General features: G+C 42.5%; 1 protein-coding gene across 1 annotated transcript; it reads right to left on the bottom strand.

Annotated features, from left to right (window-relative positions):
- Window positions 1-8,073: 8,073 nt before the first annotated feature.
- LOC108153900 lies at window positions 8,074-10,671 on the bottom strand. The gene is made up of 5 exons (XM_017283998.2): window positions 10,189-10,671; window positions 9,897-10,121; window positions 9,660-9,834; window positions 8,560-9,245; window positions 8,074-8,489 (listed from the first exon to the last, which is right to left on the bottom strand). Exons 1-5 carry the CDS (start codon window positions 10,335-10,337, stop codon window positions 8,261-8,263), a joined length of 1,464 nt encoding a protein of 487 aa, XP_017139487.1. The 5' UTR covers window positions 10,338-10,671; the 3' UTR covers window positions 8,074-8,260.
- Between the last annotated feature and the right edge of the window lie 4,858 nt (window positions 10,672-15,529).

The raw sequence follows: 15,529 nt of genomic DNA, 5'->3' as shown, positions 1-15,529 counted from the left end.
GATTCCCATTCGCGGGAAAGTTTACAAAAACATTTTTTAATTGCACTCCAATAAGCTAGACGGATATATAATAATTAAAATAAGTGAATGGCAACATATGTATATTTTTCATTTCAAAAATTCCATACTGTCTTCCGAAAATAAAATATCCTTCTACTTTACACATCTCTATATGTAGAGAGTTTTTACTTGTTTAAGGCAGAATTTAAATTAAATAGATCTCATGAAAAAATGCAAAAAAATTACCCATATAAATACACACAATAAAAACCGAAAAGATGTGTTTTCAGTTTTCAGAAGGGTTTCCAAGGCTTTAACAAATCCCTATAATTTCCTACCGAATGGGGTAAAACATTTACCCACAACCATCAGCCCATTCGAGGCAATAGCTTCCCGTTCATATCACTCAAAATGGAGATACCCCCGAAGGGGAAATTGTCACTGACATCCCCGCCATCACTCAGCTGGCAGACAGTTCGAGTGGAGCCGAGCCGGCCGGATCTTTTGATATAAATTTTAATTTTTCCGACTTTTCAAAAAAGGATTTGCACGCGCTAAGAGCAAATATCAGCCACTAAAAGTTATCAAGAAATTGTGTGCCACTGGAGGGGATTTATTACGCTTGTCCCTTTAACAAATTTTGCGCATTATTTACGGTGCTCTGTGGCGTGGCAGCAGCCAACCGCACTCTGCCACGTTTCATTTCACTTTTTTCCAGCAGCCCCGGCTTAGACATTTTTTAAAAGTCACCAACACGCACGCATTTATCAATCTCTATCGAAAGGGGAAGTAACTAAAAAAGAACTTGGCAGAGAAGGGGAAATAAGATCCCGCATGCTGCTGACTGCCAATCCCTATTGACAGCCGCACTTCCGCCCCGCCCCGGCAGCCAAAATAGCTGCGAGCCCCATAAATTAAACTCATGTGCCACAAAATTCTCTTCTTTCCAAACTGTCTGAGTGTTCGCCAATTTCAGAGTCAAAGGGCGAAGAGTATTATGTTGAAAAAGTGCCGGCTGGCCAGTTGGAGTGCCACCGAGGACCCACGTTCGGGACGCACTTGGCGTAAGCCCTCTTACAGTTTAGTATACGGTAATTGACATGTAATGCGGTTGCGATTGACAACAACAGCAACGAGGAGGACATGCAACAATGTCGCCCAGTTCCGGTGGCCATTTTGACTTGGACTTGGACTCGGACTCCGCCCACTCGGGTTTGAACCGGAAGAGGCGAAGAGAATGATCCGCAAACCGAAGCGGACCGCAAAAACGTACGCCACGTAAAAGTTGGCTACAACTTTTTTGTCCAGAGGCACAGTGGGTCAAGAAAAACTTCTGCTCAATTGAAGAAATATGAAGAGCAGAGGCCGTAAGCAACTCAAGAGACAAAGTTTCCTGAGAGCTACCAAAACTCTTTGAGACAATTCATAATCTAGGCAGGAATTCGATTTCGGGCTGGATCTAGCCACTGTGCCGTGCCTTTGAGCTGAGCCTTAGCTGGCAATAAAAAGCAACTCAAATGAAATGAACCCCATGAAAAATGGGCAAGTGTTTGCCAAGAAATGTTTGGTTAGGTTTCACTCTCTCTCTCTTTCTCTCTCTCTCTTTCTCTCTCTCTGCCATTACTTGTGTCGGTCGACCACCTGACCATTGAGGCGTGCACTTGGTCTCTGGCAATCGAACGCCCGTCCAAAAGCGAAGGCCAGCAGCTTCAACAACAACAAAAACTGGTAAGAACGGGAACAACAACCACAGCATGTCAACATAAATCAAAAGGCAGAAAGCATCCCAGACGATGGTCGATGGAGAGGGTCTGGTGCTGCTGCTGGGGCAGGAAACCATAAGAAATCATTTCTAATCCCAAAAGTTTTGGAGAGAACCAGAGTCGACATGGAAGCTATCAGCAGGCTGGTCAGAGAAACGTTGCTTACTAGAACTGTTTCTTTCCGGGAAAAAGGGAAAAACCAGACCAGGAACAAAAAAAGGGGGAATCCAAAAAAATCACTATAACAATTTCCCTGCCACTCCTTTTCTTCGTCTTCGTTTTTCGGTGCCCTTACCATCTGGCTGGCCTTCCTTCCCCCGAGGGAAGGCATAAATTGGACAACCAATTTAAGGCCTAAAAACCACTTTTGCGTTTATATTCAGCCGCTCAACGTATTCTCTTTATTTTCTTTTTTTTGCTCCCTAAATGGCAGTACTGTGGCAGAGATACCGATACCCCGGGACAAGGGGATTTGTTTGTGCGGCTTCTATGTCTCCGCCTCTGTCTCCGTCTCTGGGATCTGGATCTGCTTTATGGGGCAAGGTAAAGCACGTGCAAACATTTGTCGTGGTTATTCTGTTTGGATTTGAATCGTCGTTCCCGTAGTTTACAGCCGGCTGATGATGATGCCCGGGCCTGACACTGATAATGCCACGTCGACAGTTGCCCATCAAAAATGGCCACGTGCACGCTTTGTGCGGTCTTAACTTGGCTTCCCTGGATTGCCGCGTTAATAGCCAAGGCGATAAGATTGGCTTCTCCACGGACACGGCTATAACTATGGCTATGGCTGACTACTGGGCATTTTTTTGTTTACCCATGTTTATGGTGTGTGACAATATTCCTTTTGTCTTGATAGCGATAAGTCGACTTAGGTGGTGCGGGAATGGACACCGTGCTGGTCTATGAACTATATAAAATATAAACTGCAAAATATTTTAAGCAGGAAATGAAAGATATAGAAACTGCTTTAATGGCCAAAGGAACACGCTCAATGGGGGAGATTAATTTTTAAAATACTCAGAAAAATACATTTCGAAATATTTTTATTCAAATTTAGCTTTCTCCAGAAAATCCGATTTCATCCAAAAGTTTGGCCAATTTGGGAGGAAAATTCAAACAAAACTCATAGAAAGATGGATCTTGCTGGTTATCCTGGTTGAAAATGCCACAACTGGATAATAGATTCCACTGAAAAGTTTTTGGCATATCTTTGCGGAGTAGTTGGATAATACATTCAGAACTACTCAATATTTTTGGTGAGCACTACCCGAATTCATGGAAGAGCGAATCCGCCACTTTAGCCACAGCCAAGACCCCAGATAACAGCCGAAGTATCCGCCAAGTTTCTCATATTGCTTGAGCCGTGTGCCATTCAACTCCTTTTGGCCCGATCCGACAGCAACGCCAGCGACCCGCAAAACACTTGCCAAAACAAGTCGCACATACTCGTACAACCCCGGCAGCCACGGCACGGCAGCCAGCAAGCAGACGGGAGACGGCCCGTCTCAAGGACCCCGTCGGCCGTGTTATATGCATACACGTATTATAAAGTTTTCTACATATGTGTATATTGAGGCAGAGGAAAGCAGAGTCGAGCCTGCACCGGCACCGGCGCCGGTGCATGTGCAACTCTTTTGAAGACATAAATTTGCAAAATGCCGTGCGTTAAACAGCTGATGTTCTATAGCGTTACCAACAACAGAAACGCGCTCGCGAAACGGCTCGAAAGGCCGTCGAACTGCTTTGGAAAAAGCAAATTGCAATGGCTTTCCACACTCGAGGCGCGAGCGGCGCTAGTTGGAATTTCAAATTTGTTTTCGGGTGTTTGAGGTTGCTCCTCCAGCACCAACCAAAAAATAACGTTGGCTTTGCCTTAATTTGCGTATAATAAGCGAGCACACTGGCATATGATGAATATTTATAATGCTGATGCTGAGGCAGAGGCAGCATCTTCATCACTCAGCTCAGCTCGGAAACTTTTTAGGCAAACAAATGAAAAATGAATTTCCTGCTTATGTTTATGCCTGGCATATGTTGAATGCTTCTGTTGCTCCACTTTGCTTCACTTTACTTCTTTTTTCTCGGATGCACACAAATGCATCTCTGGGCAGACAAAAGCAGAGCGTGAATAAATATTACTCATACGATGTGTGTTGTGCAACATTGTGCAAATGCCAGTGGCAAGTATTTACACCTACGCTGAGTACAATCAAAAGCTACATAAATGTGTGAAAAATGCATAATATCCCTGAGCATCTGTGTGTGTGTGTGTGTGTGCTGCAAAATGGCTTGCACAGCAACAATACATATGGTGGCAGCAAGTGCCGTCAGTAGCAGCAGCAGTGAAAGCAGCTGAAGCTGAAGAAGAAACAGCAGCGGCACCAGCGCCAGCACCAGCGGCTTCCACTCATAATGATTATCCATTGAAATGGAAATGCAAGCCAAGGATTTAATATAATTCTCAATGCGTAAAGTGCGATCTGCTGTGCGCAAAACTTTTCAAACTTCAACCAAACGAGAAGAAGAGCCGGTGCTTCCCATTGCTTGGTTGCTGATGCCACTGCTTCACAGACAAGGCTGCATGCACCTCGGCATGAATTGCAATGCCGAAGAATAGAATTCAATTTAAATAGATTTCCGCTTAGGGGAAATTTAAAAAGAAAAAAAATAGTTGAAGAAGGAGAAGCAGGAGGAAACCTGCAGTGAAGGCAATTGTTAACACTAAGCCAGCTTGCTGGGTCGTCTCACAGCTATTTCCGCTATTCCATCGCTGCTGTTGTTGTTGTTTTTGTGTGGGAAGTGTGGGCGTGGCATGCTGATTGAAAAACTGCTAACTACAGACACTTAACACACTCAACCATGGCCATGTGCGCCACGTATGTTTGTCTGTCTGAGAAGAGATGAAAGGCATTGCAACAGTCATGCATTGAGATGAGCTCAACGGGAAAAATAAACATGAAAGCTCGAAGAAGAGAAATAACCATTTTAAGCAGCAGTATATTCCAACGAAATAATTCTCTATATTTTTGCAAAATACAAGAAGCACAACACGTAAATTGTTCAATATATTCAGCTTATGTATTATTTAAATGATGCTCAGATCTACCATAATCTATCCATAGCTCTTTTCAGATCATCATCAGCCCGGTCTGGGTAGAGCATACCCCTGGTAGCCTGCTGCTCCTGCTCCCAGCACCTGGCAAATATCCTTCTCAAAGGAACCGAATGCTAAGCAAACGTGCGTGCGAAAAAGGTAATTGAAAAATAGTTACCATTTCCTCTACGCTCTGCAGGAAAAGCAAAGTTTTCCTTCGTTCAGCCTTCAACTCCTGCCCCCTTTCCCTCTTGTTCGACGTGGATTTCTTTTACGGGCTCACTGGCAATTGCTTATTTTAGCGTTTCTTATTGGCAATTGCAATGGCTGAACGCAATTGAAATGCAGCCAAGAGCCAGATCCTGCCCACTTACTTGCAATTCTCTGGCACTCGAGTTAAATTTTTAATGAAGTTATTTGAATTTTAATTATTTCGCACTTGTTCTGGCTCCACGCCGTGATGCTTGACTTTGGCGCCGCTGAATTCAATGACCGGAAAGTATTATAGAATTATTATATGCACGTATATATACTTTTATATGGCATATTATATTATACTCGCAGACTTGTATGGAGTGTCCGTCAGCGCTGGGCGGAATGATTTAAGATCGTGGAAATTCCTGTGATGGCCTGGTCAGGCGACCACATGCCGGCAGCATATTTCATAGTGTCGAGCCAAATCACGGCCAAAAACAAACACTGAGGAACAACGAATTCCAACGAATTCCAGCTCTGACTTTTGGGGTAATAAAACATAATAATTAACATTTTGTGAGCCGTTTTGATAAATGACGATGCGGTGCTCCGTTTAAGTTATATAGTATATACGTAACGTAGCACACTTTTCAGCGCTATGCTAATGGCCATGGCCGAGAGCTCAGCCGCAGACTTGCATGCCAACTTTTAATTACATTTCGCACACAAGCGTGTGACATGTGTAGGTGTGTAGGTCCGCAGTATGACGCGTGTGTGTGTGAGCATTTGTATGAGAGACTGACAGCGACAAAGAGAAACAGATAAGAAGAGAGGGTATTACAGCGAGTACAGAGAGCAGAGAAAGTGCCAGCGGAAGAACAGAAAATGTAAGTAATGACTAAATGCGCTCTCTGACAGTTTAACATGACAAAAATGTTCTCCTTTCCTTATTTCTGTTTTAGGTGTTTTTCCCCACTTCCTTTCTTTGCTTTCATTTTTCCCTTTTTCCCGCGCTGAGCTTGATAAATGATACAACGCCGCCCGACAATGTTGGCTGAATGTCCCCCCGACAAAACTTTTGCCGGACAGATACGGTTAACATTGTTGCCGCTGCCACTCCTGGAGAAATACTTTCACTGCAACTGGGGTCGGGCATTCGGAGACCTCTCTCAACATTGTGCGGAAAAGCCTTTGAGTGAGCTAAGGGGATTTTCATCATAAACCAAACACAAATGCACAATAAATATAAATGTGAATGCGAATGCGCTAAAGAAAAGGCCCGGCCTAAAGGAAGCCACAGCGGAACCACTGGCAAATGAAATGAAAGGCAAAAAGACGAGTGGACTATACATTTATAATACATGCTTATATAAAAGTATGTATATGTATATGTGGCTGTATGAAAATGTGATAGTATTTTTTATGTGTTGGCGGCAAGCGGCAGTGGCTCTCCCTGTGGCCTTTCAGTGGTCCCAGTTCCTTGGTAAAATGATACCCTGCAAGTGGAATTCCACAGAGAATATTAACAATTAGGAGAAACAATTATAAATAAAATGAGGTGGAACGTTGTGAGTTGTATGGCGACTGCAACTCTACATTTATACCCGATACTTTGTTAGTACGGCTCTCCTTCGGCAAAAGCCGCTAATATTAAACGACACCACAGAGAGGCCGGAAATATACGTGTAATAGTGACATATTACAGAAGTTTGGATCGAAAATGTCGTTGCTCTAGCTCTTATAGTCTTTGAGCACTAGGCGCTCATAGGTACGTACGGACAGACAGACAAACATGGCTCAATCGGCCCTTTATGGGGTCGGAAACGCTTCCTTCTGGACGTTACATACATCCATTTTCACCAAAAATCTAATATACCCCAATACTCAGTTTGAGTATCGGGTATAAACAAATATTTGTTGTATGTAATCTAAAAGGTTGTGTGATATATGTAATACGAATAAAATCGTATTTATACACACACATGTCGTACACGAGCATGGCCTTACTTCTCAAGTAGCCAGTTAAAATTTCAGAGAACACAAACGAGAGACCATGTTGAACAAGAAGATAATTATACTTTAATTTATAAGAACAATTTTAAATTTATTTTTATTTTTTTGTATAATATTTAATATATTATTTAAATTTATTATAATGCATTTGAAAATAATATTAAAATAATTAGGTTAGCTTAGGTATATACATATGTACATATGTATGTTCCTTAAGAAATAATAATTTGTGAGTAGGATTTGACATACAAAATAAATTTTTATGTATTTTCATATATTTTTAGTTACCGTTCATTTCTGAAATCATCCTTAGCATTATTCTTGGTTTTCAAAAATTATTTATTTATGATTCTTTTTTGTCAAGTTTTGCTCCGCTTTCCAAAGAAAATTCCGCCAAATGCAACCTTATTTTTGTGGCCATTTCCCAAATGGTAAAAGCTTAGGCCCATTCCCGTTCCATACCTCGGCGTTAATTGGCGTAGAGCGTAATTAATTAACCTTTGTGGAGGTGACCAAAGTAACAAAAGCTGAAAAAGGGGCAAAAGGCAAAAACGGCAACTGCAAAAGGAAAAACCGGCAAAGAATTAATGTGATTACATTTCTCTTCCTCTGCCTTTGAGTGAGTTTTGCCTTCCGGGGGTCTTTTCTATTGTTATGGCATTTTAAATATTTAAAACTAAGCAACACGAGCCAACCAAATGAAAATCTTATGAAGCTTGAGAGGTGGCCAAAAGTATACATATACATATATAAAGATACATACAGTATACTAGAGGAGATATATGTAGCAGTTGTCGTTGTCGCCAAGAGGCATTTGCTGACTGTGCAAATTGTGAGTTTCATTGATTTTCAGCTTCACACTTGGCTCGTGGCATTCACGTTTTCGGTATCCTTGGTATCCTTGGTATCCTTGGCATCCTCTGACTGCATGCCATGGTTGCATTTTTAATGCGCATTGCAGTGACCGAGGCAAGCAAATATTTAATAAAATTTTTAAATTGCGCATACGCCACATGCGACTCAGGTCAAGGAATAACCCAACTCAAGCGAATGTGTATTCCAGACTCTGCTTTCTTCCAGATTTTTCCCCATCTCTGTCTTTATCTGTCTGCCTGTATTTCCATCTGGGCGGAGTATCTGCTTTTGGGAACATCGCCGAGATAATTTAAATCGGCCCCTGGCAGGCGACCAATTACGCACGGTGAGAGCGCGCCTGCAGCACGTTGTTCAGCGCTCGCACTGTAAAATAGTAGATAAACTCGATGCCACTAAGGATGCTGGCACCAAGGAAGAGGCCCAGCATACCGCCCGTGGACACCACAACGTCTAACCGTGTGCGAAGTGCCATCCGGCGATACCGATCCGTGGGCAGAGCCGGCATGGAGAGCGTTATATTCCGAGCAGTGCTGCTCCGATTGAAGCTACGGGAAGGAAATAGAATGGAATGTTAACTATACCAAACGCCATTGCATCCAACAAATGGACACTCACTCGGACACCGACTCGTAAATAGCTCGGATATCGCCCTCGTTGCAGGATGGCAGGCACTCGCAGTTGGTCTTGCCATTACTTTTCCCCAGCAGCAGCTTGGCATCCGGTTTGACCATGAAATGCGATTCCAAACAGTTGAATCCGGCTAGATCGCAGTCCGGATAACGCGGATCAGCAAAGGGATTCATCATATATGGAGTACAGCCGCACATCTTCATCTGGAACTGGCGAGTGCAATCGGTGATGCAGGTACTGAAGCTATAGGCCTTGTACACACTGAATGGCAACACCTCCTCGGGGAAGTAGCAGTTACGTGCCTTCGGTTCTATCTCGTGTACATCCAAATCGTTCTTCATCAACTCCATGTGAAACTGGAAGGTCTTGTGCTGGCCCGGATCCGTGACACTCACCCCAACAGCAGCCAGGGCCGTGTGCGGTATATCCTCCTCGTTGAGCAGATTCACCTGCACCGGACGATGGGTGAGCAGTTCCATCAAGGCCGTCTCTGTGCCGGGCTCCAGGCTGTTGGGCAGCCAGTGCTCTGAGCCACGTATGTTGTTCTGCAGCGAATTGAGCATATAGCAACGGCCGAAGGGCGTGATCAAGGGCAGAAAGTATTGACAACAATCGAACTCACGATCCGACAGTTTGCACTGTATAAACACATCTGAACAGTTGGCCCCAAACTGGGAATGAAAAAAAGAAAAATTTGGTATGCGTTACAAGAATATTCAGAGGAATACGAAAGAGCCAGTTCTTATGCTTCGAAAATGTGTGTTTTTTTTTTTTAATTTTTAAAGAGTCTAACATAATAACACTATCATAAAACCATACAAACTTTTAATTTTTCTACTTTCAACAATTTCTACTACTATTAATGTTCTATTTTTCCTTTTTGTCAATCAATCGAACAGTGTCTATAAGCTTTGGGCTTCAGATTTCTTCTGCCTTCATACTTTCAGGCTGTATGAACAAAATTATCACGCATTTTAGTTAATTACAAAGGGTCTATAGATCTGCGTTCACTATAAATTCATGGATCCCTTTTGGATGTTTTAGCACTCATTAAGCATTCGATTGATGACTCAATTCTCACTTACCCTGGTCAACAACTGGCGGTAGTCCGACTTAGGACAGGTAGCGCATTCGTCGCAGTTTTCGGGAGTTTGGCAATGCGACTTGATGGTGCCTTCGTGGTATTGATGCGGAAACAGAATGAACGAGACATGGGTCTCCACATCGAAGTTATAATCTCCATCGACGTCGCCACCCAAACTGCCGTTGGGAACAAGACTTGCAATATATCTGAACCACGGACAAGGGTATCTACGGTTTACCTTCTTACGTAATCCTCCACTTCGGGTCCCAGGTCGTATTTGTAGACAACTTCGCACACGCTGACAGTCGGAAATTTCCAGTTGGAAAATGGTGGCAAACTCTCGTAGACAATGCTAACGGCCCGTATGGGAAAGCTGCGCTGGTAGTCGGCGATCAGATAGTAACAGCCCATGGCCGAGAGTACGACACAAATCAGCCAGAAGATGCGCTCCGTTGGATGAAGCCTACCATCGAGGAAGATTCATTTCGGTGGGTATCCACACACGAAAAGGTGCCACACATAAAACTCACCTGGAATTGGCAATGTAGGAGAAACCGGCCAGAGTACAATTGGCGCAGTAATCCTTTAAGTAGGTTACAAATATCCAACCCAGCTCCTTCCAACTGTGTCTCTGTCCATGTTTCTGGCCATTGGCCGCCGCATCTATTTGCCGGGCCATGGCTGCTGCTGCTGTTGGACCCAGAGACGTTCAATAAGCCGATCGCAAGGTCTTGGGCCTTCGTTTCGGACTGGCTGGACGACGACTGTCTGACCCGGCCATATAAATTGGTCTGGCACGACACGGTCAGCTACTCGTTGGTTAAATTTGTTTGTTGTCAGTTTGGAGTGCCTGAGGTGTGGGTTGAAGTGGGTGTGGATGTGGATGTTGGTGGGATGTGGCAACTTAATAGCATGTGAGTGCGGTCTCTGCTCCCTGCCCCACACCACACCACACACAACTGCCAACCCCCATCCTGCTCGCTTCCAGACCAGTTTGTTGGCAGTGCGGTCGCCAGGGAGAGACGAACTCACGTGGGGCTGCATGTGAAAAGCCTTTAATTGGTATTTGCTTTGTGCAGGTGTCGCAATAAGGATTTAAATGCACACACACCCAAACAGAGCCCTAGTGTATACCTGTAGGTAGGCATGGCTTGCATGGGTACTTATATCCATATATATAAGATTTCCAGACACTTCCGAAGAACAGGTGACAAACAGAAATCAAGCTGCAAAATGAAACTCGATCATTTCATTAAGGTGGCTCATTGCAACCGACTGTTAAAGACTCACATCTACAGGCAGGATAGTTCGTAGCCATTCAACAAAACATATATCGTAATATATTATGTTCAATTATCTTTCTGTAAACAGTGGCAATTAATGTTAACAATGCAGGGAATCGACTCATTGTCGTATGGTAAATACCTTTCCTTTTTTTAAAACTTTAGTGAAACTTTTACTAAAAGAAAAATACTTTACTGTTTGCAGATTTACACATAATTTAATCCATACATTTAATAAAAGTTTTTTGTATGAGAGAGAGAATTTAGATGGCTAATGGAAGGCTTAGTAGCCGACCGAAGTTATGATCTTTGACTATCAACTTTTCCTGTGAAACATTTTCCGCCACTTGCTGCCACCTGTGCCACATGCGAGAGGACGTTAAACTTTTCTGACGCCTGGCAGAGTGGCAGGAACAGGAGCCCCACCCACCGACACCTGCCGACTCCCTGCCTCAATTATGGCAGCCAGGTAACCGACAACCGACAACCAGTCAACTCAACAACTATACCACTCCCACTGTAACTGCAACTTTGAGTCCGTGTCCGCGTCCGTGTCCGGGTCCGCTGTGCTCGCTCCTGTGCCCCGGCTGCAGCCTGCAATCGCCGTGAGTTATTAAGTAAAATGAGTGAATAAGCGACTCACACACACACACACTCATTGTCGTATACCCACACTCACCACACACACACACACCCACTCACTCACTCACTCATGCATGTGCATAAATTGTAGTCAACATGTTTTTGGTGCTTAGGAGCCCGACGCTAAATTAGAATTATGCAATTACGGCTCATTTGCGCAGCACAGCACTGAGTTCTGCTGTTGCTGTTGCTGCTACTGCTGGAAAAACACTTAAAAACAATTAGAGTGCTTATTGAAATTTGAGCTGGCAACATGCACAGTTGTATGATAAACTAATGCGAACATTTCAATTATTTATGCATCTCTGCACATGCAATGAGGAAAATTGTTTCCCTAATCACAATGCCAGGCGCCCCAGCGAGCGACATTTTCACCATTTTCGAACTGGAATTTCCATTCGACACAACACGAAAGAAACAGCGGCAAAAATATTTGCCGAAATGTATCTAGAAATACCTGAAATACCGGTTGGCAATGGCGCACTCAATAGAGGTAAATGTATCCCGGAATTGGAATTGAAACGGAATGCAACACATACTCGTAAAAAAATTCCAATCTTCACCTTTTTCATCGTAGATGTAGGACGTGTAATTAAGCATCGATTAGGAGGGAAATTGCTGACATTGTTCATGAAAATTCCTTCGCATAAATGCACATTAAACGTGACAAATCAGTCGGGCAGAAAGTTGACAATCTTCCTCTTTGAATGAAGATCAGCAATCATTAAAGGAACAATAATAATAAGAGTATATAACTTGGTACCAACTTGGTAATAGACGATCAAAAAGACGAATGCTACAACTGTCCACTCATCAAACAACTTCCAAACTTTGAATCAACATCAAAACTACTCACAGAACCACCATAGAACAGGAAAATTCATCGCCTGTTCCCAATCAACTATAAAAACCCAAATATAATTTATATTCGTAACCAAACTCATTGGAGTGAAATGTTTTATCACACGCCAAGTGTTAAAACACTTGAATTTAACGAGTCTTTTGTCCAACTTGCGGTTTTTTCCCCGCTCTCGATAAAATCAACTTATCATTCAGATACTCTCAAAACAAAAAAAAAAAAAACAGAACTGTCAAGTTATATGCACTCGACTGACGGCTGGTCACAATTGTCTGGCGACATGAGCGTCCATCGAGTGGTGGGAGGAGCCGGAGCTTTTTTAACGATACTTTGTTTTGGTTTTTGCGAAACATTTCAAATGGATATCGAAAATGGAACAAGCTTCAAATAAAAAACAAACAAGAAATATATATATCACAAAAGCGTCTCGCCAGTCTGAAGAACAAAAGCAAAAATATCCCAGCGATTGCGTTCCAGCAGAAACAACATTTTGAAAATAAATAAACTACAAAAGTACAAGCGTGAGCAAACAGTCGATATTTTTTGGCAACTGCGAATTGGGCAAAATGTTTTGTTTAACACAAAAATCTAGGCTTTAATTACAAAAATTTTTAACAAAATCCAATTAGGTTCTCATATGGTATGAGATTTACATGACAAAAATGGATATACGGATGTGTCTATTTTTGGGTTTTGGTAAAACAGACAAATGACTAAATTTTATATAAATTTTAGTAAAAGAGTGCAACCCCGAATTTTGATCTGGACCAATACATTATTTAACATGGCGTTTCCTTGCTTGACATAAAAGTATACGCAACAATTATAAAACTAAAATGCATTTTTTCATCGTTTATTGTTATAAAGTGAAAAATATGCTTGCATTGATAATTTGATAAGAAGTGAAAACAAATTTTAGGAATATATTTAGCTTTTGTTTAAGCCGTTTAACATATCAAATTATAAAAATATTGCATCATCAATTAGTTCCGTGATTTGTCGCTACCCCAAATATTATTTTTTCCCAAATATTCAAATAAATGCAAACAAAAGATAAACTATTTAAATTGAGTTGTATGTATAATGGGATTTTGCTTAGAAATCCTCCAACTCTGTTTTGTTGTGCGTAGCTCCCGAATGTTGTGTTTTCGCAGGTGTATCGATGGAACACATACATACATATACCTATCAAATGCAGCAACAAACGCCATGGACAGCCCGGACAGTACGGCACAGCAGCTACAGCAGTCCACCGAACAAGCAAGGCAATTTAAATACAAACACACAAAATTTGGTAAACCAACATGTGTACTCGTACGATGTTTGAAGGGTGCGGGAGAGGGGAAGCTGAGGGGGGGAATGAGAAACATCGTTGACGTCGACACACAATTAACTTCAAAATACTTCAAGCCATGTTAAGTGTCAATTAGCCAGAGTCAGAGCTTACCAGCCATGAATGCGAAATTACACAGCTAAAATATCAAAAATATATAAACATACATATATAAGATATAAATTCACACATAATTGCGTATGCTAAACAAGTTGCCGTAGCTGATTACCGCCCGCAGATAGAAGACCGACTAAATTGCATGGAAATAATTAGATCTGGCACCAAGATGGCCCGAGATACCCGATAGTTGGGGACTAAAATAAACGATGATGATGATGATGAGTGAGATCATCGACGAGTTCATCAAGGTCTACTGTTAATACTCCCTTGTTTACTTTATTCCTTACAAATGATTCTTCATAAAACACAACCGCTGCTATTCATCCTTTGGGAAACTTTTTATAGTTTCGCCTAAACATATGCATACGAGTGGGAGATATTGAAAAAGTTTCGCCGTAGCAGAGCCTTCAACCCGTAACCCGTTTGAAATGACTTTTGGTTTTGAGTTTGAACTCACATAATTTCCAAACATTTCATTTCTAATAACCCACAAACCCAAAATGGTCAAAACAGCTGCAATAAATAAAAACCGAAAATCAATACCACAACAACAAACGAATAAAAATCACATAGGTAAAACATGGAATGACCAAATATAATATGCAGACCACAAAACAATAAAAGTGGACAACCAACCAAAAAAAAACAGCTAGATTCGGGAAGACGAAGCTTTAGATACACTTTAGATCCTTCCAATGGCGGATAGTAATAGTTATTCCGATTAGAGACTATATTAGACAGTCCAGCCTGATTTTAATCCTAGAAAAAATTCGAATACCCATTGCAAGAGTATACGGAAAGTTTGACAAAACCCAGCACACACATAGCCACAGAGATGACAGAGAGGCGGAGAGAGAGACAGCCCAAACAAAATCGTGTTCAAGTGCCACGTTTTGGGTAAGCGACAGGGCGGGTAGAGCCATGATAGGGCCATGACCCCTCCCAAAAACCTCCTGAAGCCGCACACATCCCACACCACCACACCACCCCACCTCCCAAAAATATGTTTGGCCCGGCACGCTTGTGCCAACAAAACGGCGTTGCTTGTGTATTCCTACATGCGCTAACAATATCGCAACAATGTCGGTCGACAACATCCAAAGAACAGCAAACGGGGGTCCGTTCAGATCCCTGAACTCCCCCCCGAAAAAGAGCGGAAAAAATCAAATGGCAAGCAGCACAAAAATCCATGATGAAAATTCGTGTAGGGCCCCCCAGTCCCGCGGTCCTAAGAGTGTGTGCGTGTGTGTGTGTCCCATCCTGTCAGCGCCGCCCGGGCACGTAAACAATTGGGGGAATGACACTAATGGTCGGTCTACTTTTGCATGCCATGCCCCAAGTTTTTCCGCTTTAAGCGGGAAGACAAGGAACAATTGCAGATGCAATAAAAAGCCAATAACAATGCAATAATCATAATAATACCAACGGCAAATGTAGCTGCCACAACAGCCACCAACACACCAGCACCAGCTACAAAAACAACACATGCAACATTTGCTCGCTGGCTGTACGACGAGTATCAGCAATAAAAGCTGTAACAATTATCATTTGAAAGTGCATTGTTCCAGTTGTCAGATGCGGCGCTTAAGTAGCTGCAACAACAGCACTGACAACATGCCACCAAATGCAGCTCG

The sequence above is a fragment of the Drosophila miranda genome, chromosome 2 (genome assembly GCF_003369915.1).
Source record: "Drosophila miranda strain MSH22 chromosome 2, D.miranda_PacBio2.1, whole genome shotgun sequence".
Classification (NCBI taxonomy): Eukaryota; Metazoa; Arthropoda; class Insecta; order Diptera; family Drosophilidae; genus Drosophila; species Drosophila miranda.
Note: the sequence above shows the minus strand (reverse complement) of the source record. Positions and strands in the feature narration are given on the sequence as shown.